This window comes from Equus quagga, chromosome 4 (genome assembly GCF_021613505.1).
Source record: "Equus quagga isolate Etosha38 chromosome 4, UCLA_HA_Equagga_1.0, whole genome shotgun sequence".
In the NCBI taxonomy this organism is placed as follows: Eukaryota; Metazoa; Chordata; class Mammalia; order Perissodactyla; family Equidae; genus Equus; species Equus quagga.
Window position 1 is genome coordinate 71,915,764 of NC_060270.1, and position 21,534 is coordinate 71,937,297.

Sequence of the window (21,534 nt, forward strand, 5' to 3'; positions counted from 1 at the left end):
CCTGCAGACAGGAGGGGAACTGAGGCAGAGGAGAGCAGGCCGCAGGGCCTAGAGGGGCAGGGCTGCTGTGGGCAGGCGCTGACTGAATAGTGCCTGTGGGTCGTCTGGTAAACCTGCACAAACTCCTGTGAGACGAGCATTGTGAAGTCGCTTTACAGGTAAGGAACCCGAGACCCAGAGCCCCCATTTCTTTGTGTCCATCACAGAACTAGGAAATGGTATAGCCAGCCCCACCCCGAGCCTCTGGGATCCCAGGCCTAGGCACTTCTGCTCCCCAGTAAGGGGGCTCAGGGGGCTGTGGACAGCTGAGTGTGGGGCAGGTTAAGGTCCTCCAGCAGCTCCCTTGGCGGCTAGTGCCCACGCCTGCCCTGCTCAGGCCTGGCAGAGCCAGGCTCCCTGCAGCCCTCCTGTGCCCTCAGCCCAGGTTCCCACGTCCACGGGAGGTCCACTCAGAGCTGCAGATGATATGCTGGTCACTAGCCCACAGCAAGCCTGAGGTGGTGCTGTTCGTCCTTCTTCTGGATGAGGAACCAGCTCAGAGAGGTTCAGCCACTTACCCAAAGGTGCCCAGTTCAGAGCCGTCAAGCACGGTCGGAACCGAGGTCTGCCTGGGTCCAGGGCCCGTTCTTGCATCTCCTGCCCTTCCTTCCCAGCTGCCCCAGAGAAAGCAACCACCCACCTGAGCACTCTGGGATTTCTGAGGTAATCCTGCTCAGGTGGCCCCCCAGGAAATTCTGCCTGGTGCTCTGGGTGCCATTTTCATCTCTTATCTAGACAGTGAGCTCCAGGAGGGCTGGGCGAGAGACCTCCTCCTTGCAGTCCCCACAGTGTCCAGCCCAGTGCCTGGCATACTGTCAACACTGCAGGGGGGTGTGGCGGATGAGTGATAGACGCATGAATGAGCAAAAGAAAGAACTAGTGGATGAAACAGGGTCCAGGAACAAGTGGTGACAGAATGGGTGGTACCAGCCCTCTCCCCAGGTGAGGGCAGGCTGGTGGCTGGTCACCCAGTGGCTGTCGGACATCAGAACAGACGCATCCACAGATGAATGGATGCGACAGCTCCTCCAGTCCCTCGTCATAAATCACAGCAGAAGCCACGGGAAATGAGTGCCAGACTTTTCTTTCTATTTAGTAATTTATCAAGGGAAGAGGCACATTAATAAACATATTTCCCTTGAGGGGTGGGAATAACAGAGATGAATATCACTGTCAGATTTGGCCTGTTTCCTCTTGTTAGGGGCGTGCGAGAGGGTGGGAATCCAAACATTAGCAGCAAAACCTTTTTTTAAAAATGTTACGAAGTGTATTTCTTACTTTACATGATGTTACATCTTTTTCTCCCTTTTATTTCCTTATTTTCCACTCAGTTCGTAAGTAACAGGGGTCTTTTGGGAGATTCGCTTTTGGGTCTTCCTTTGAGTGAGGATTGGCGAGGAGTGAACTCAGCAGATAAGAACCGAGAAGCGTGGAGGACGAGCGAGTGGGCTGACTGACTGTCGGTGACAGACATCCTCCTGTGTGGCCCGGTCCTCTTTTCTCGACTTGCGGTCCCCGGCTCCGTTATTGCCCTGGGCTCACCTGCCTGTCAGAACGGTCCTCTTGGCCTTAGAGGGCTGTATCCGTTCACAGTCTCGTTTGGAAGGGCTGCTAGGTTTTAGGCACCATCCTCAGTGCTCTTCTGTGTCCTGTGTTGAGGCCAAGCCGCGCTGCCCCCTTGTACAGACGGGCAGAGAGAGGCTCCGGGAGCCTGAATCACGTGCCCCAAGGCAGCCACTCAGCATCAGGCTCAGGGTGGCCGGCCGGCACAGGCTGTGTGCCCCCCATGGTGCGTGTGTGTGTGTGTGTGTGTGTGTCTGCCCCAGCCCCTGCCCCTCCGGGAGAGCCCTCCCCGAGGTGCTTCCCTGCCCGCCCGGAGCAGAGGCCGTGGGGGGGCTCATTTTGCTGGTCGTCTGCCTGCCTCCCAGTCCTTTTCTCCAATTCCTCTGGCTCTATGGCCTTGGGCGAGCTGCTCATTCTGTCATTTGTAAAATGGATAATAATTCTCCCTTCCTCGCAGCACAGTTGTGAAGGTTAAACTGCTTAATACTTTAAAGTACTTGGAACAGTCCCCAGCCACTGCAGGGCGTTCACGCGATGCGGACTTTCGGGGCCTGTGGTTCTGCCTCCCTCACCGCCCCGCGCCTGCGCTGGTTGCTCAGCACTGAGCATCTCCCACCTTGGCCTCACCACCGAGCCAGCCGTATTCGAGGGTTGGGATACAATGGTGAGGCGAAAAGACCCAAGTCCCTTATTCCTGAAGGTGGGAGAGACAGAACTGACTGGCTAGCCACACAGGTGGATGCGCACTCACAGTGGGACACCTGTTTGGAGAGAGGGGACCGCAGCGCTGGAGAGCATGCCATGGGACCTGCCCAGATCGAGGAGGTCAGGCATGGTTTCCCAGAAGGTGATGATCTGGCTGAGATCTGAGCACAGAGAGGAGGGAAGAGCACTGTAGACAGAGGAAGCTGTATGTGCAAAGGCCCTGTGCAGGAGGGTGGGGGACATGCGGGGGAGCTGGAAGGAGCAGAGCAGGGCACGAGGGCAGGATGAACCTGGAGATGTGGACAGGGGCCACAGGGCTACCAAACCATGCTGAGGATTTGGGCCTTTTTCCTAATAGCAGTGGGAAGCTTTGGAAAGGTTTGGGGGGCACAGAGTGGGGAGTGAAAAGCTGTGATGAGAGAGCGTCTTCCTGGCCCCACCTCTCCCTGCCTCTCTGAAGATAGACTCGAGGACTCTGAGGGCCCAGAAAAGCCACACATCAGGGCCCCTGCGGACCTGGGTTCAAATCCCGCCCTTGAGCAAGTCCCTCCCCTCCCCCCGCCTGGTTTTCTCATCTGCAAAGCTGGGTTTGCGTCTCTGAGGGTGGTGGTAGCTGTCAGTTGAGACTCTGGCTCTAAATGTCACTAAATAGCACTGTCACTGGGTTATTAGTCACTCCAGAGTTCAGAGGCAGGTGCTTATCGAATACCACACCAAAAGGACATGCACCTTCTCTAGTTGCTGACCCCCAGGGTGCGTCTGTTTGTCGTCCGCTCGCTCATTGAGAGGGCGGTTGTATTTATGGCGCAGCCTCAGTGCCCACTGGGGCGTGGGCCTGCGCCGTGGGGCCCCTCTGAGGCAGCACATGGTCAGGCACCTTCTGCCCCTAGGCATGCGGCCTGGGATCCTTCCTGCCACAGCAGAAAGGTGGCATTGTCCGAGTGCGTCCCCTGCTGGCCTGGGTGCTGGTCACACTCCTGGGGTCCTCTGTGAGCTGAGTGAGCCTGCATCCCCAAAAGCATCTATGAAGCGCCTTCTGTGTACCCACCGTAGCTCTGCTTGCTGAATGATGCATGAACCTCTGGCCTCAGAACCCAACAGAATAAACAGTCAGCCAAATACAACAACTTCAGCTGACGAGGATGTTCAAGGACAAGGATACTCTGAGTAGCTCAGATTTTCCTCCACCTGGGTGCTTGCGTAAGAGCACTTCATCCTTCTTGTTGAGAACAAAGTATACGGTCACCCGGGCACCACAGTTGTAGGGCATTTCCGAGTGCACAGACCCCCTCAGCGTCTGTCATCCTGTAGGAGCACGACCACCCACCCTGGCAGGGGATCAGTTTTTATGCTCAGGTTATTGACGAAGGTTCTCGGTCTCCCATCGGTTAAGCGATTTGCCCCAGGCCACGCAGCTGACCTGTGGCACCAGCCCAAGGCAGCCTGTGTGCACCCTCACCCTACCCGACACGGCTGCTGGTCCAGCCCAGGTCTCTGTCCCTGTACCCAGGGCCTCTCATCCACGGAGAAGACGGTTAGCAGAGAAAACCCTGAAATCCCCTTCCAGCCCGAGGATTCTGGGGCCTCCCCTCTCCTCTCCACAGCCTCAGAGAGATGTCTCTCTGGTAGCGCAGCGGTAAAGGGCCTTCCCAGGGCTTCCCAGGTTTGCCAGCCCAGAGTGGAGGGCTGGGGAGGGCCAGAGGTGGTTGACCCCTCAGGGCCCAGCAGTAGATGGATCCCAGGTGGCTCTGGAGTCACACAGGCCAGATATGACCCGAGCTTTCTCAGGGGCTGGCTGGTACTGGGGATCGGGGCTCAAGAGATTCACAGGCCATCACTTCTGCCCTCGGTGCTCCTTGCAGCTGTGGAGACAAGGCACCAACACAACAACGCTGTGGCCAGAACAGCCTGCCATCTCCCTGGAGGAGGGGGACCTATGAGCCCTGAGCAGGTCTGAGCAGGCAGAAGGGAGAAAAGCGGGTATCACGAGCCCAGGAACAGCCAGCACAGGCACGGAGGTGGGCTGGGCTGGACTGTGTATAGTGGGGGGGGGTGTTTGAGCAGCCGCTAGAGTTATTTACAGGCAACACCCCAAGCCCAAGGGGAATCCGGGGGCCACTGACGGGAGGACGGCTGGGCAGGGCCAGCGGGGCCCGGGGAGACCCTTTTCCATGCAGGTGTCCAGAAATGCAGGGTCCCAGCCGAGCGTTTATGTGCCATGGCTGTGTGCAAGGCATGTCCCACACGTCACCGAATTACTCCTCACCACAGCCGTGGAGGTCGGCACCAGTAGACCCTGTTACAAAGAGGAAGCGGGGGCTCAGGGAGGGTCTGGACAAGGCAGAAACCTTGGCCTGTGGGGAGTTGTCCGGTGATGTCGTGAGACCATTTCGAGGCCACTGTTTGTCCAGAGGAAAGACCTGGAGCCCTGATCAGGGAGGAGGGACCGTGGGGAGGAGCAGTCTGGAGCCATGGCGGGAGAGCCCGTGGCCCTGGGCGCAGGGAGCCCGGTCTGGGGCAGGCCCTCTCCCGCTCCCACGGATCCATATGTATGAGTCGGGGAGGGCTGAGAGCATGTCCAAGGGGCCGTCAGATAGGCGGGTGCAGTGTGTGTGCATGAGTGCATGTAGGGGGGTACATGTGTGTGGGGTGTACGTATGTGTGCATGTGGGGTGGTGTGCTTGTGTGTGTGTGTGTGTGTGTGTGCATGTTGGGGGCGGGGTGTATGCGCGTGTGTTTAAGGCAACAGGCTTTCCAAGCCTCAGGCGACTCCAGGACTGAAAGGGCTCAGAGTTGGAGAGTCATCTGTGTGTGGCCAAGCTGCCTCTCACTGCTGCTCCCACCGCCTCCCCACCCCATCGGCAGCCTCCCCACCCCATCGGCAGCCTCCCCAGCAGGCCCCAGAGAACCAGCCAAAGGCCCAGGCATTGTGCTAGGAGTCTGGGGGCTTGGCAAGTGCCCTAAGAAGGGGCATCTGGGGTGATCCTAGTTGCAGCATGATCCGTGACCTTGGAACACTTAACTCCTTTCACGGTCCTCCCCATGGAGTAGCCACCCGGTGGAATTCTCTACAGCAAATTAAAAAGGGCCAGTTATTGCCACACTCAACGGCATGGAGAAATCTCACAAACCGATAATGTTGGATCAAAGAAGCTGGATAAGAAAGAGTATTTATAATTCTATTTGCATACCAGGAAAATGCTCAAAACTCGCAACACTAAGCTGAGTGTTGGAAGCCAGGATAGTGGCTGCCCTCGGGGTGGGTCCAGAAGGGGCAGAGGGGGCTTTGGGCGCTGGCCATGGCCTATTACTTGACCTACTGCTGGCTTCGCAGGTGGGTTCCCTTTGGGAGAGGCCACCAAGCTTAGGGCTCGTGTGCTGTGCTGTCAGCATTGCTGGGCCCAGCCCTGGTGTCTGCATACCTGATGGTAAAGCTGCTGTCGTGTGTTCAAGGCTCATATCCACTTGCTCAAGCACCTGCCCTGTGCTTCCTGAATCCTGCCCACACCTTGTGTGGATCAGTCCCATTTAAGAGATGAGTAAATGAGGCTGAGAGAGGCTCCGTTCCTCGCCCAAGAGCCTGCAGCTGGAAAGTGGCCAAGCTGCGATTCCCATTAGACCATCCTTACAGGCTCTTCCTGTCCCCTGCCTTCCAGTCACCCGCCCCCTTTTCATCCCCCCTACAAACACCGTGGTGATGCTGACAGGCCTTGGGTCGGGTGTTCCGCAGTGTCACGTTTCTCCAGCCCGCGGGTGACGCCCCGTCTCAGCCGCAAGCGTGCGCTGTCCATCTCCCCGCTCTCGGACGCCAGCCTCGACCTGCAGCGGATGATCCGGACCTCGCCCAACTCGCTGGTGGCCTACATCAACAACTCGCGCAGCAGCTCAGCGGCCAGTGGCTCCTACGGGCACCTGTCGGCGGGCGCCCTGAGGTGAGCCTGGCCCTCCAGCAGGGGGTTGGGGATTGGGAGCTGGGCTGGGCGCCAAGTGGGGAGGGTCCGCGCTTTCAATCCGAGAAGACGGGAGTTGTTGCATTTGGGAATCAGCATGCTTGCAAGTTTTTCCTGAATTCAAAAACCAATAATGGTGAAGTTGAAATGTGCCAACATTGAGAACGTCTTCATGTGCTTGCTATTTATCCTCCAAACACAATTTCTGATGTGAGGAGTAGTATTTACCAGGCCTGTCACAAAAGGTTCAACCATGAAATCAAAGGTGACTTTCCTGGTATTTCAGCAGGTGTCCTGGAGCAGCCAGGCCGTTGACCAGCAGCGGGGGCCACAGGAGGCATGACACGGACTTGGGCCACACAAGTCTCTGGGCTGGCAGCAGGCCCCCACTGTGGTCACGGCGTGGCACAGCCAACCTCATGGACACCTTAGTCCCCCCTGTGCAGCCCTTGACTGCTCTAAGGACTGAGACCCCAACCAACTTGACTGAAGACATGTTCTTCCCCGACCCTCCTGAAGGGCCAGGAGGCGTTAGGAATGTCAGGAGAGCTCGGCCCGGGGACCCAGAGATAGAAGTGATAACAAGGATGTTAGTTATCTTTTGCTGTATGACAAGTTACTCCCAAACTTAGCAGTTTAAAACAACGATAAGCATTTATTCTCTCACACCATGTCTGAGGGCCAGGACGGTGAGACTGGCTTAGCCCTGCGTCCATGAGGCTGCAGTCAAGATGTCAGCCAGGGCCGTGGTCACCTGGAGACTTGACCAGGCCTGGGATCTGTTTCCAAGTTGGCTCACTCACACGGCTGTTGGCAGGAGCTTTAGTTTCTCCTGCGGGAGCATCTCCACAGGGCTGCTTGAGCATCCTCACAACATGGCAGCTGGCTTCCCCTCCCCCCGGCCCCAGAGCAAGTGATCCGAGAGAGAGCAAAGAGGAAGCCACAGTGTATTTATGGCTTAGCCTCAGAGGTCACCCTTATTTCCTCAGGATCCTGTTCTGGAGAGGGTGGCTCATATGCAAGTGGCATGGTAGGGCCTAGAAGTGCAGTAGAAGTTACGGAGGAGAGAGGCTGGTGTGAGCTGGACGGCTCGGGCCACACTTCCTGGACAAGGGGGCATTCGAACTAGCTTTGGGGCTGAATGGGATTCAGATAGTCAGGAGCAGTGACGCAGAGCTGCCTCTCAGGCGTGAAGGGCCAGGATGTGGGGGCAAGATGGAACCTGGCAGATCCTGAGGGCCGGTCTGCCAGGAACAAAGGCTGCTCCGTGACCTTGTCTGCTCTTCTTTGCAGCCCAGCCTTTACCTTCCCCCACCCCCTCAACCCGGTGGCCTACCAGCAGATCCTGAGCCAGCAGAGGAGCCTGGGCTCGGCCTTCGGACACACACCGCCCCTGATCCAGCCCTCGCCCACCTTCCTGGCCCAGCAGCCCATGGCCCTCGCCTCCATCAATGCCACGCCCACCCAGCTCAGCAGCAGCAGCAACTGTCTGAGTGACGCCAGCCAGGTATGGGGGTGCAAGAGCAGAGGGTGGGCCCCCAGGTGCTCATCTGGACCCCTCGAGGACTGTTCCTGCCGGGAACTTGTGGAGGAACTTGGCACAGATCTGGCCGGTGGGCAGAGGCTGTGTGATCCAAAGGGCCTCGGGCTGCATCAGGAGACCGGGGCTCGGCCCTAACACTGTCCTCGCTTACCACAGGCGGGTGCCCAGCCTCAGTTCTGCCATTTCCCATCCAGTGAATGTAACAAGTAGTTAGAGAAACCCCAGAATTCATGGAATCTGGCATAGTATAGGCAGTCCGTGCACAGCATTTGAAATGGATTAATGGATAATAAATAATACTGTGCAATTTAGTTTTAGAGCCTGAGTTTACCAAAGGCCATCTTATTTGACCTTTCCAACAGGCCCTTGACATGTGTGGGCATGCCTGCCCAGTGCCTGGCACACACTGGGTGCCATCAGTATGTGGTGAGCGAGTCAAGTCCTGTTTTGCAGATGAGGAAGTGGAGTTAGAGAGCCAGTACCAGAAAGAGGAAAGGGCACAGGCTTTGGAATCAGTTAGACCATGTTTTTGACCCTGACTTGCCTGAAAGTGGCAAGTCTCTTCACCTCTCGACCTGAGTCTGCAAAGGGGGCCCTGCCACCTGCATGGGGTCATCGTGCATGTACTCGAGCTTCTGTGAGCACAGAGCCCCAGGTCGACGCGGAACCTGTTAGCACTCACAATGACAATTCTTGAGATGAAGCAACCCCTGGGCCACCTACCTGGCAAGGCAGACCTAGATGTGAGCACGTGCTGGTGAGGAAGACGAGACACCACACAGTCTGGAAGCAGCCCTCTTCCAGGACGTCCTCTCCCTCCAGCTCAGGGCGCCAGGCGGTCACCTGGCACCTCTCTCCAGACAGTGGCTGTCGGCTGTTGTCACATTGCCTGACACTGCAGCTCCAGGCTCTCCTCGCCTGCTCCCTGGGCCGGCTGGTCCTGTTCTCCTCAGACCCAGAGCTACCCCTGCTCTGGAGGGCCAAGAAGTTGAGGCTGTTGGGACAGGAACGAGGGCACCCAGCACTTCCCAAAGAGAGGGTCTCTGTTCCATTTCCCTCAAGTCATGGGAGTGGAAGTGGGGCTGCATGGTGGGGAGGCAGGTGCTGGCAGGCTGAGCTCTGGGCCCTCTCCTGGCCGTGCCCCTGGGCGAAGGACTGAGCTGGGGGCACTTGGTTTCTGAAACTTCAAACCGCAGGGTTGGCCCAGATGGTCTGTGTGGGGAGGGTCCCAAAGGTAAAGCCTAGACGGAATTTGAGGTGTCCCCGCCCTGCCCCTGTGTGACGGGCTCCCCTGTTCACCCTCCCTCAGAACAAGCCAAGCAGCGAGTCAGCCGTGAGCAGCACCGTCAACCCCATCGTCATTCACAAGCGCAGCAAGGTCAAGACGGAAGCCGAGGGCCTGCGACCAGCCTCCCCGTTGACCCTGACGCAGGTAACCCGCTGGCTGTGCTGGTGGCCTCGGGCTGGGCCAGGCCTTGTCTCCTCTGGGTCAGCTGACTTGGGGCGGCAACCCTGTTGGCGAATGGCTGAGTAGGTGGCTGCCTGCATGGATGAGCAAATGAGTGAACTAGAGAGGGCAGGGTGGGTGCAATGGGAGCTCCTGGAGGACCAGAGCTGGGTCCCCAACAGCCTGCACCTGCTACCTGCTCATCAGACACCTGCTGAATGAGTGAGTGTCTGGGGCTGCATCGTCTCTCGCCCTGTTCCTCACCCTCATGCGGCACAAGCCCCGGACAAACTGAGTTGCTCCCGTCTCCAAATGGCTCAGGCCCCTGTCCAGCTGCCCTCTCTCCCTGGAACTTCATCCCCTGCTTTGTCCCCTTCGCCGCCACTCCAGCCTTGCCTGACCCTCCTGGATAATAGGGCTCACATTAGCCCAGACACCCCTCCTAGCCTCTGGGTCACTGGGTCTGTCTCCAGCACTGCGCCGTAAGCTTTGGAGAGGTGGCGTTTGGGACAAGTGCTTGACTTGGCTCCACATCACCAGGGTTTGCGTGGGGCCTGGTGCTCAGTAGCTGTGAAATAGTCTTTTCTAATGACTCGATGCATTTGAGGGAGTGAGTGGTGTGGGAAGGGAGGGAAGGGGAGATGATTCCTGGCAGGAAGGCGAGGGGCAGAGCAGCCCAGATCCTGGGGTGGGCCTGTTGCAGGGCTGAGGCCCTTATGCAGGTCCCTTTCACCATCCTGCCACTTATTCCACACTGCAGATTGCAGGCAGGCAGTCCCAGCTGTTGGAGCAGAGGCCTGTCATGGGAAGGGCGCAGTGTGTGTGCCGACCTTGCAGGCAAGCCTCCCGCCTCTCTCTGGGCCCCATCTGTTACTATGGAATCACCAGCTTTGACACCAAGGATGCTCGGGGCCTCCTGTCCCCGTCTCCCCTACATCTGCTGGACCATCCTTTATCAAACCTGTAAACCATCGGGCATGCTCTAGGCACTTAATTTTTATGAAATATTGGGTCCTGTTATTGTCAGGCAAACAGAGGGCTGGTGACAAATTCCTCTCCCCTCCCTGACACCAAAGCATCTCAGTATGATGCATGCTCTCCAGGAGGCCGGCCATCGTTGAGGGCTGTGGAAATGGATGAGAAGGGCGCACAGCCAGGGGAGATAAGCATGTGGGGGCAGCAAGGACAGGGAGGGGAGGCCGGCGCTGAGCACCTGCAGGCCCCCTGGCCCATCCCCTCCAGCCCAAAGGGGCCACACACAGCCCTTCTTCATGCCCAGCTTGGCTCCTCACTCGTGTCAGTGGAAGGAAAGCTGTTTATCATGAGGAGGTTGTCACCGTGTCACTCAGTGTCCTGATTCAGTGACCTGACTCACTTGCTCCCTGACTCATTTGCAGGGTGATGGCCATGCTTTCCTTTGGCAGAAAATGCAGTGTAATGAATCCTGTCTCTGCTTAAGCTCTGAAAATCGTGGGTAGCGATGATGCCTGGCTCCGTCTGGAGGCCCACGTGTGCCCACCGCCTCTGTGCCATCCTCCTCTCACACGTCAATGTGGCAGCTTCTTCCAGTCTTCTTTGAAATAAACAGAGCATGCAGCTTATGGAAATAAGTCTAGCTCCAGTTTTTCTGAAAGTGCAGAGTGGGCATTAGGAGGCCCCCGGTCCCCCAGATCTCCCATTGCTAAAACTTCAGGGCAGAGCACTCTGGCCCCTTCCTTTTAATGTGACCCCATGCTGCCTGTGGCCTTGGTTCGCAGATGTCATCATTTTCCTTTTCGGAACACGTGGTTAATAGAAAAGTACTCTGAGCAACAGCCAGAAGCCCCTCCTGGAGGAGCCCTTTGCAGCTCCAATGGGAAGTGGTCAGGGCTGTGAGTCTGCAGCCGGCCGTGGGGAGACGGGAGGCCGATTTCTGCGCTCCTAGAGATGGACTCAGTGTTAGGAGTGAGGCCGATGTGGGAGCCGCAGCCTCCGCGTCTCTGAGTCTCAGAGATTGTGGGCGCTGGGGCTCTTCACTGTGGGGAGAGGTTGTCCCCCTTTCACAATAAATGCTTCCCCCAGAGGCTCTTTTGAAGGACAGAACTTTCCTGCTGTTTGGTAGGTAGTTTGAAATGTAAAGCAAGTCATTCTGACATCTGCCTCTTGGCTCAGCTTTGCTCCCCGTCTGCCTAGCAGGCCCGTGGAATACTGGGGAGTCCCTGACATTCTCTGGAGGTCCTCGCTGGGCATTCCTCCCAACCTGGGGCACCTGTGCCTCTCCCTTGCCCCAGCTCCTGGTACCTCCCAGCCTGTCCTCATGTCCCCTGCTCAGAGGCTGCCCCTGGCCGGCTCTGCGTTAGCATCAGCTGGGGCGTGGCAGCCCCGTGAGTTTTTTTCTTAGTCTCTGCTAATTTGGGATTAAGAGTCTGTGTCCTCTTTGAAAGGGATTTCAGGCACCTGTGGTCAGGTAGAGACTACCTCCAGGGTCTTTCCTGGGCTTCCTTGAAATGGGTGCATGTGGGCCCCGTCGTGGTCGGGAGACTCGAGCCCAGATCCAGGCTGCCACAAGCTCACTCTGCGTTCTGGGGAGGGTGAGTCGACTGCTCCCTGTTTTCCCTGCTATGAGATGAGAATACAAACGCACCCCTTTGAGGGTCACTGCAGGGGGGCGTGATGCTGGGAGCCTCTGCAGGGCCTTTAGCATCCTCAGCACTCTCCTGGGTGTGAAGCCAGGCGTGCTGTGTCCCCCTGGGAGGAAGGGACAGTATGAGAGAGATCTGAAGGGCCAAGCCAGGGCCATGTCGGGTTTTCTCTTGCCTCCAGGCAGGAGCAGACCCCGGACACCCTATAAATAAAAATGCCCTCACCCCTGAGTCTGTGGGGCCACACTGCTCCCCCCAGAGCAAACCAAACCACATAAGCAAAAGTCCCTGCCCTCCTTTCTCCTGTTCTTGCCATGTCAGTTGACCCAGGATGTGACGGGACACGTTAGAGAGGCGGGAGGGGCCCCAGGACGGCTGTGTGACAGGAAGAGCGATGGCTGGGAGCCGAATTGAGGAAGGGGGCTGAGACTGCTGGTGAGCGGGGGTGTGTGTGTGTGTGTCCACACCTGTACGAGCCCAAAGTGTTTGCACAGACCTCAGGGGGCTAATAGCGACATTTCCTCAGGGCCAGGTGTCTGGACGTGGCTCACGTGGGTGTGCTCTGCCCCCCGCAGGAGCAGCTGGCTGACCTCAAGGACGACCTGGACAGGGACGACTGTAAGCAGGAGGCCGAGGTGGCCGTCTACGAGACGAGCTGTCACTGGGAAGACTGCAGCAGGGAGTACGACACGCAGGAGCAGCTGGTGCATGTAAGCGTCGAGCCCCGGCCACCTGCCCACTGTGGATAGAGCCAGGCCACACAGGGCCTTGCGCCTTCCAAGCCCTATGTCGGAGAGAAGGGGCTGGAGGAGGAGGCTCCAGGAGGTGCTGGGGCCACATCTTTTACACGTGGAAGGCATGATTATGTATCTGTGCCCTGCTTGTTTCTAAAAGGGGGGTTACCAATATGAGAGATTGAAACAAAATTAAGTAAATGAGAAAACTAGGGGGAAAGGAACAAGAAAATGAAGCCAAGAGTCAAGTTTGTATGAAAAACCAAGGGCCCTGAGCTATGGTTCACATATAAATCTTTTTTTCTGAGCTTCCTAGCAACCAATGCAAAGAGGGAAATAAGATGACTTAAACCAGCCAGCATCCAAAGATAATATCAAACCCGAACCTGAAAGAAGTTTCTCCCAATAGGAAAGAGTTGGTCATTTCCTCTTGGAGACCATTCACAGAGACCCAGTATACACAGGTGCCAAAAGGTGTTTACACCTGTATCAAAGAGGGGGCTCCTGGGTACTGACAGATCAGGAGACCAGAGAAGACCACGGAGCTAGGTGTGGTCTTCAGGGTATGCCTCTTGATCCACCCTCTAAACCCTTCTACAGCAGCATCCATTAGGGTGGCAGTCGGGGGCTAATTTGTGCAGTGGGGGGAGCAGGGGCTCAGCACGGGAGGCTCCTGGCTTCAAACTTGGCTCCCCCCGCAGCTTGCCGAGTGGTCCTGAGCTAGTGACTTAAAACCTCCGTGAGCCTCAGTTTCCTCCCCTGTGCCGGGAGGTGAGGCCTACCCTGCAGCGGGTGGAGACTGAGGATGATCCCACGTGTCAATACTTAGATGGCAGCGTTCCGTCCGTGGGAGCTCCCTCCTGCCTCCTCCTCCCTGTTCCCCGCCCAGCCCTGAGCAGCTCTCTTCTCCATCTAGAAAAGCCCCCCGTCCCAACGCATACTTGGTGAATGAGTATCTGTAAAGATGAACCCCCACTTAACTAACAGCTCACTTGCTGGTAGAGTAGTAGAGGAGATACACAGACACGCACACACACACACACTCACACACAGTTCACACCCAGAAGCCATCCAGAAGGAGTTGCTGCTCCCCAGCTCTGTGAACTCATCATTTAGAACACCGCCCCCTCCCTCTGCTTCCTCCATTCTTGTGACTTGCTCTCAAATACTGTAGGTTTCTCTTGTGTTTGTGTTTTTCTCCCCAAATTCTCAGCAGAAGACCAGAATTTCCCAGCAAACCCATAACAGCTGACATAGGACCTGTGAAGCAGGGTCTTATCTAATCCCTTCTGGAACTTGAACATAATTTTTCAACCTGTGCCACCTGTTTGGGGGAACAAGTCTGAGATGGAGAAGGGCCCGCTGGAGCTGTGAGTCGTAGGACGGATGGGATCAGACTGAAGGAAGAGAAAGGGCACAGCCTCTGGGGCCGGGAGAGGGCCCAGGCAAAGGGGGGAGATGAGGTGAAAGACGAGCTCAGTGATGAGTGGGTCGGCCCCAAAGAGCAGGGAGGAAATTTCCCCAAGGAAAGGCAGAGGGGTCCAGACCTGGGGAGGAGGGCTTCAGCTGCAGGCTCCCATCTGTGCCCAGGACTGTCCCTGTGGCCGTGCGTGGTCGCCTCCACCTGGCGCTGGAAAGAGCGGGCTCCTGTGAGAGAGGGGAGCCACCCCTCTGCCCAGCTCTGTCTTTCTCTCTGCTCCCTGAGAAGATGGATGGTGGCAGCACACGGGCGAATGGGAGCCCCCAGTCGATTATTAACAATTTGTTGCTAAGTAAACCAGTGAGACAAAAATGAAAGGCATTGTCAGGGTGCATTTCTTTCATTTGAAAGACTTTAAAAATGGAGAGTGAGGCTAATATGATAAGATTTCCCTGGAAGTTCAAAGCGCTGTAGATGTTACTTGCTCCAGCGTTGGCATTTGTATGCATGACAGTTGGGCCTGATACTCGGGGCGTGAGGCCGCGGCTTCCTGTCCTACAGGGTGCGGGCTGCCAGTGCCCCAATGCCCAGCTCGTGGACAGCAGTGTAGGTTGCAAAGATCTACAGGGGCACTGCCTGGGAGAAAGACCCACAAACCACAAACGCCAGCCGTGCATGGAATTTTCTTATACATAGGAACACACAAAAACAAGAGTCAAAGGAAACAGATGAAATGAATTGCAATAATATATTGTATTTAACCCAATATATCTAAAATATTATCATTTTGACATGTAATCATATAAAACAAAATTGTTGAGATACGTTACATCCCTTTTTTTCACTCTCAGTCTTTGAAATAGGTGTGTAGTTCACACTTACAGCCCATCCCAGTTGGGAGCTGCCACATATCAAGGGTTCAAGAGCCACAAGTGGCGAGTGGCTGCTGCACTGGACTATGGGGGTCCGGAGGTTGTGGGAGGGGTGGGTGGGAGGAAGTGATGGCTGGGAGAGGGAGCTGAGAACAGAGAGAAGACGGAATGAGGCTGGAGCAGGGAGAGAGCGGGGCCTCCAAGACCTGAGTGTTCCACCCTCCCCAGCTCCCTGCGGGGAAGCAAGCCCAGCCTGACCCCCAATTCAGGCAGGACAGGGAGGCAACCTTGATGGGCTCAAGGAGGCTCCTGGTGGCCTTTAGAGAGAAGCCCCAGTGGGAGTGGAAGCAGGAGGAGCAGTATACTTATTCATGCTACCATGTGAGTGACTAATACCACGTGTTCCCATTCTCCAGATAAATAAGCAGCCCAAAGGATTATGGGTCACAAAGGTGCTGAGGCCCCACACACATACTAGCACATCCCAAGCGCAGAGGCAGTAATACCCCTGCTCCAGTGAGGACTGCAGCCTTCACTTAAATCATCAAAGCAAGTGACTGACATCCAGAGCGGCCGCCCAGGGCAGCTTGCTCTGTCACGGGTGATGGAAAGCCTCGGTGGCCCACTGCTCCACATCACAGGAGAAACTACCCCGGGGGCACACGGGTGATGGTCCCGGGGCAGAGGCCAGAAGGTGTGGGTGCAGGACTGCGGAAATCAAGAAAAGTGAGCCCACCCTCCTGGCCCAGGGCGGTGCTGGCGGGGTGGGTCTGAGGACCGCTCCTCCAGGGAAGCCCTCTCGCTCTGCGCTGCCCAGCTTTGCCCGAGACGCCCGCCGCCCTGAGAAGGCCGTGCTGCAGGTTCGGGTGCACTGTCTCTGGCTGTCCTGCCTGACTCTCCTGGGCCGTTTGTCCCGGGGCAGCGTCACACTGTGCCCAGAGCCCAGCGTCAGGGTCAGAATCTAGCTCTACCCACACTCATCGCCTGGGTCCTGGGCGGGAAACTTAACAATTTGGGCCTTTGTGAAAAGGAGACAAAGCCATCATCCCATGGGTTACTGTCAAACATAGAGATGAGGATGCATTTATGTTCCCATTGTAATAAAATTTTATTTAAGAATCTCTAGAACAATGGAGGCAAGCTCAGGAGAGGCTTCTCATGTACCCACTGTGTGCACGTCTGCCTCGCTGCAGTTAATTAGTGCCTACTGTTTGCAGCCCAGGAGCATCGTCGTAACCACTAATTCCCCATAGACCAGAGCCTGGAGCCCGGCCTGGCATGAGCAGGATGCCCTTGACCATCATTGATGGTCCCTTTGATGACTAACTGGAAAATGCAGCCGAGACAAGTCACACGTAGTACATCTTCATTTAATGGCAGCTAAGGCTAACTCATGAGGTGTGGCCTGGCATGTCGGTGGTGGTCTTGTTGGGTGGGTGGTGTGCACATAGTAGGTGGGGGTGTACACATAGTAGGTTGGGGTGGTCTGTGGAGTGGGTGGTCTGCACATCCTAGGTGGGACCTGGGTGTTGGGTGGCTGGGCTCACCCCGCTCCATGGCTTGTTCCCGACAGCACATCAACAACGAACACATCCACGGGGAGAAGAAGGAGTTCGTGTGCCGCTGGCAGGCCTGCACGCGGGAGCAGAAGCCCTTCAAGGCGCAGTACATGCTGGTGGTGCACATGCGCCGGCACACGGGCGAGAAGCCCCACAAGTGCACGGTGAGTGGCGCCCGGGCACGGTCCTTCCTCACTGCAGCGTCTGTGCCTCCCTGAGGGCCTTCTGCCTGTCTTGGGTCCTTGAGACCCCTCACTGCCTGCTGCCCCAGACCTTTGATTTACTCTTTCTCGGGGCGTGCATCTTGTAACTGCGGTGGGGGTGTGCCGGTGTCCCTGTGGTTGTGTCTGTATGGTTGTGTCCGTGTGACCATGGGCCCCGAGGCACAGCTCTACCCCCGCAGTTCACTTGGCTGGATGACCCCGAGCTTGGAGGCACTCTGCAGTCTGTTCCCTGCACAGAGGAAAGCTTCATAGTCATTCACAGCGTGAGCAATGATGGGTTAAAAATCACATTGGTTAAGTTAAAAAAAAAGTGAACACAAAGATGAGACCTTCTGGACAGTCTGCCTTATGGAGGCCAGAGGATTTGTGAGTGTAATTGGTGAGCCTTTAGCACAGACAATTACTCCTTCTTCAAGGGGCTGTGGCCCAGTGATGCAGTGGTGGGGCCGCCGCTGAAGCGTCTGGGAACGCCTCCTTGTGACTTACCATCCTTCATAGATTCCAAGACATATATTTTGTTCTCGTTTTAATATCTCTGAAATCAAGCTGCCTTAAAATCGGTGGTGTCCAGGATTCAATGAAATATGCTAACTTTCATTATTTTTTTAATTGAGATAAAATTCACATACCATCAAGTTGCCCTTTTTAAAAAATGCACGGTTCAGTGATTTTTAGTATGTCCACAAAGTCATGCAGCCATCACCACTAGCTAATTCAGGAACACCTTCCTCACCCCAAAAGGAAACCCTGTGTTAGCAGTCCCTTTCCGTTCTCCCCTCTCCCCAGCCCCTGACAACCACTGGTCTTCTTCCTCTCTCTAGGAATTTGCTTGTTCTGGTCAGTTCATGAAAATGGAATCTACAATGTGCCCGGCTTTGTTCACTTAGCATGTTTTCAAGATTCATCCATGTTGTAGCACATATCAGCACTTCCTTTCTTTTTATGGCTAAATGATACTCCATTGTATGGCCAGCACATGGGGGTTTTATCCATCATCAGTTGACAGATATTTGCATTGTCTTCCCTTTTTGGCTATTATGAATAATGCTGCTGTGAACATTCAGGTACATCATGTGTGGACATGTGTCTTCAATTCTCTTATGTATATACCTAGGAGTGGAGTTGCTGGGTCATATGGTAACTCTCTATTTAACTTTTGAGGACCTGCCAGACTGTTTTCCCAAAAGTCAGCACATTCTGCATTCCCCCCAGCCAGGTGGGAGGGTTCCAGTTTCTCCACATCCTCACCAACACGTGTTACTATCTTTCGACTATAGTCCTCCTAGTGGGTGTGAAGTGGCATCTCATTATGGTTTTGACTAGCATTTCCCTAATGACTGATGATGCTGAGCATCTTTTCATGTGCTTATTGGCCATTTGTAATCTTCGGAGAAATGTCTGCTCAAATCTTTTGCCCATTTTTGAGTTATTAGTTATTTTATTGTTGAATTTTAATAGTTTTACTAGACCCTTATCAAATATATGGTTTGCAAATGTTTTCTCCTATTCTGTGGGTTGTCTTTTCATTTTCTTGATGGTTTCCTTTGAAGCACAAAAGTTTTTAATTTTGGTGAAGTCCAATTTTTTAATTGCTTGTACTTGTGGTGTCCTATGTAAGAAACCATTGCCTAATCCAAGGTCACAAAGATTTACCCCTATGTTTTCTTCAGAGACTTGTTTGTTTGTTTTTTTTTTTTTTGAGGAAGATTAGCCCTGAGCTAACATCTGCCGCCAATCCTCCTCTTTTTGCTGAGGAAGATTGGCCCTGAGCTAATATCCATGCCCATCTTCCTCTACTTTATATGTGGGACGCCTACCAGAGCATGGCGTGCCAAGCAGTGCCATGTCTGCACCTGGGATCCGGACCGGTGAACCCCAGGCCGCCGAAGCAGAATGTGTGTACCTAACTGCTGCGCCACTGGGCCAGCCCCGCTTCAGAGAGTTTTTTATAGTTTGCAAATACATAGTTCTATTTATGTAAATATAAAATACGTATATAATTTTATAGGGTAGCTCCTGCATTTAGGTCTTTGATCTATTTTGAGTTCATTTTCATCTATGGTGTGAGGTAAGGGCCAACTTCATTCTTTTGCCTGTGGTTATGCAGTTCTCTCAATCCCCTTGTTGAAGAAACTGCTCTTTCTCCCACCAAATCGTCTTGGCCTCTTTATCCAAAATCAGTTGACCCTTCATGTACAAGTTTAATTCTGAACTCTCAGTTCTGTTCCATTGATCTCTACATCTGCCCTCATGGGAGTACCACACACAGTCTTGATTATTGTGGTTTTGTAGTAAGTTTTGAAATTGGCAAGTGTCAGGCCTCCAAATTTGTCCTTCAAGATTGTTTTGGCTCCCTTGGTCCTTTGCAGCAAGTTCTGAACATAGCCCTCCGAGCGAGTGGTAGCAACCCTATCTCTCTGATATGGGCTGTACATGGTGGAAACAGATAAAGGCATTTGGAGCCAAGTGCGCTCAGTCAGATCGTTCAGGAATAGAGGGGAGGATGTGACGAGTGAGCCAGCTCCTGCTGGGTCTCCATAGCCTCCTGAGGGCCATTTTCACAGATAGTGGGTGCACCTGCAGTATCTTTGGAAGAGGTGCAGCTTCCTGCAATGACCCTTCCTTCCTTCTACCCTCCCTGCCTCTCTCTCTTGCTCCCTCCTTTCTTCCTTCCTTCCTTCCCAAAAATGTTTCTTGAGTGCTGAAAATGTTTCTTTTTGTCAGGCACTAAATGATAGGAGCACAGAAATGAACGAGGCTTAGAAGGTACCTGCTCTCATGGAGCATATATCCTAGTGGGAAGGCCAGATGACAACGTGGTTAAGCTCATCACCAATTGTGTTAGGGAATATAAATGAAAAAGGGTGGACTGTTATGATTAAGAATATCAGGGAAATGCTCTCAGAACAGATGACCTAAAAGACTGAGGGAGGGAGCCAGGCCAGGGCCGGAGTGGGAACAGGGGCGAGGTTCCAGCCAGAGAGGACTGTGTGTGCAAAGGCCCCTTGCCGGGAAGAACTGAGTGGAGTCAAAAGACTGAAAGGAGACCAGCATGGCGAGAGCGAGGGTGAGGGTGGCCAGCTCACTCAAGGACGTGGAGGTCTCTCGATTTTCTTCTCAGCCCATGTTAACACACAGGAAAGTTCTAATCAGGGTGTGGCATTGGGAAACAGTTAAAGATAATATTTTCTAAGAGTTTTTAATGATATGGGAAGATTCTCACAATGTGCTGTTAACTTTAACAAGCAGAATACATAACTAAATAATTGCTATCTTCGCAATTTGGGTTTAAAAAATCGTGTGGGGGTGAAATACAAAGCCACCAGGAGACCTGCCTGGATGTCAGCAGTGGCTGTCCCTGGGCAGCCAATGGTTTTCATTTCCTTCTTTGTACTTTTCAGTCCTTTCCAAGTTTTCTAGAATTGCCATATGTCAGTTTTATAATCAGAAAGGAAGGTAAATGTCAATGTTAAAATACAGACTCCTGGGCGCACCGTTGGGGTGGAGTGGAGGAGGGGTCTGGGGAGGAGGCAGGCTCCCTGCGTTGGATCCAGGAGCCCTCACTGACCGAACCCGCCTCTCCCCAGTTCGAGGGCTGCTCGAAGGCCTACTCTCGCCTGGAGAACCTGAAGACACACCTGCGGTCCCACACTGGGGAGAAGCCGTACGTGTGTGAGCACGAGGGTTGCAACAAGGCCTTCTCCAACGCCTCAGACCGTGCCAAGCACCAGAACCGCACCCACTCCAACGAGGTACCTTGGCTGGGTGTGCACCAGGCTTGTGCAGGGGCCCTGCTGACACGTGCATGAATGTATCACCCCATGGCTTCTCGACATCTGTAGGCCATTCGGTAGCCAGGTGCCAGGTCCCACTCCCCGCCCCCCCACAACAACTGGCTGTCTGAGCTCAGGACGCATCAGCAGGCCCCTGCCCCTGTGGCCTGGGCAGCTGGCAATGACATGCTCTAGCCACCAGTGCTACCTGGGCCTGGCGTAGCTGTCAGCCCCCCCGCCGATGGGGCACAGAGCAGCCTTTGTCTCCCCAGGGAGCCAGAGCCCCCAGCAGGGCTGAGAGAACCCAGGGAGGGAAGTCGGGCAGGAGCCTGTGCTGTCTGCTGTCCTGGTCCCAACCCAGCCACTCAATTGCTGTCAGTCAGGTAGGCTCAGGAAAGAAGGTTTCTAAAAGCTTACATTTTAGACCCAAAGGGACTTGCCCCAAGGCTTATAAGAAATTAGAGGATTTCCCAAATGTATATGCAGCCCATAGTCTCTACAGACAAGAGCTAGCCTTGGAGAGGTGTACGTATGTGTATTAGCAATTATGTGTATGCACGTGTATGGGTGTGTATCAGCATGTGTATGTATGTGGGTGTGCATGTACATGTGGATGTATCATGTGGGTGTGTGCATGCATCTTTGTGTGTGTGTATGAGTGTGCCTGTACATGTGTATCTGCACATGTGTATGTGTGTATATACTGAGTGTGTGTCAGTGGAAGTGTGTGTCTGCACGTGAGTGTGCACGTAGCTGTGTGAGCATGTGTGTATACGTGTGTGTGCATGTATGTATGTGGGTTTCAGGGTGTGTGTCTGTATGTGGATGTGAGTGTGTGTGTGTTTCAGCTCAGGATGAGGTTCAGAAAGCCTGGGTTTTCTGGGTGACTTTGAGCCCATCTCTTTGCCTCTCTGAACCTGTCTTCAGCAGAGAGTCCTAGCGCTGTCTCACAGCTTTAAGGAGATCATACACTTGCTTCTGATATAAAAATCCCAGCGCCCTCGTTACAGGGGAGGCAGCACAGTGACCACACCAGACTCTGTCCCTCATCCCTCCACAGTGTCTGATCCGTGTCCCCAGATTG

General features: G+C 54.7%; 1 protein-coding gene across 6 annotated transcripts in view; it reads left to right on the plus strand.

Moving 5' to 3' along the window:
- GLI2 (GLI family zinc finger 2) overlaps window positions 1-21,534 on the plus strand; it is a 250,116-nt gene that overhangs the window by 221,091 nt on the left and 7,491 nt on the right. For all 6 annotated transcript variants that reach the window (XM_046659498.1, XM_046659500.1, XM_046659501.1 and 3 more), the window contains 6 exons: window positions 6,038-6,239; window positions 7,551-7,764; window positions 9,110-9,232; window positions 12,444-12,578; window positions 16,468-16,617; window positions 20,265-20,429. In XM_046659498.1, the coding sequence (XP_046515454.1) occupies window positions 6,038-6,239; window positions 7,551-7,764; window positions 9,110-9,232; window positions 12,444-12,578; window positions 16,468-16,617; window positions 20,265-20,429 (989 nt within the window). The remainder of the gene's footprint in view (window positions 1-6,037; window positions 6,240-7,550; window positions 7,765-9,109; window positions 9,233-12,443; window positions 12,579-16,467; window positions 16,618-20,264; window positions 20,430-21,534) is intronic.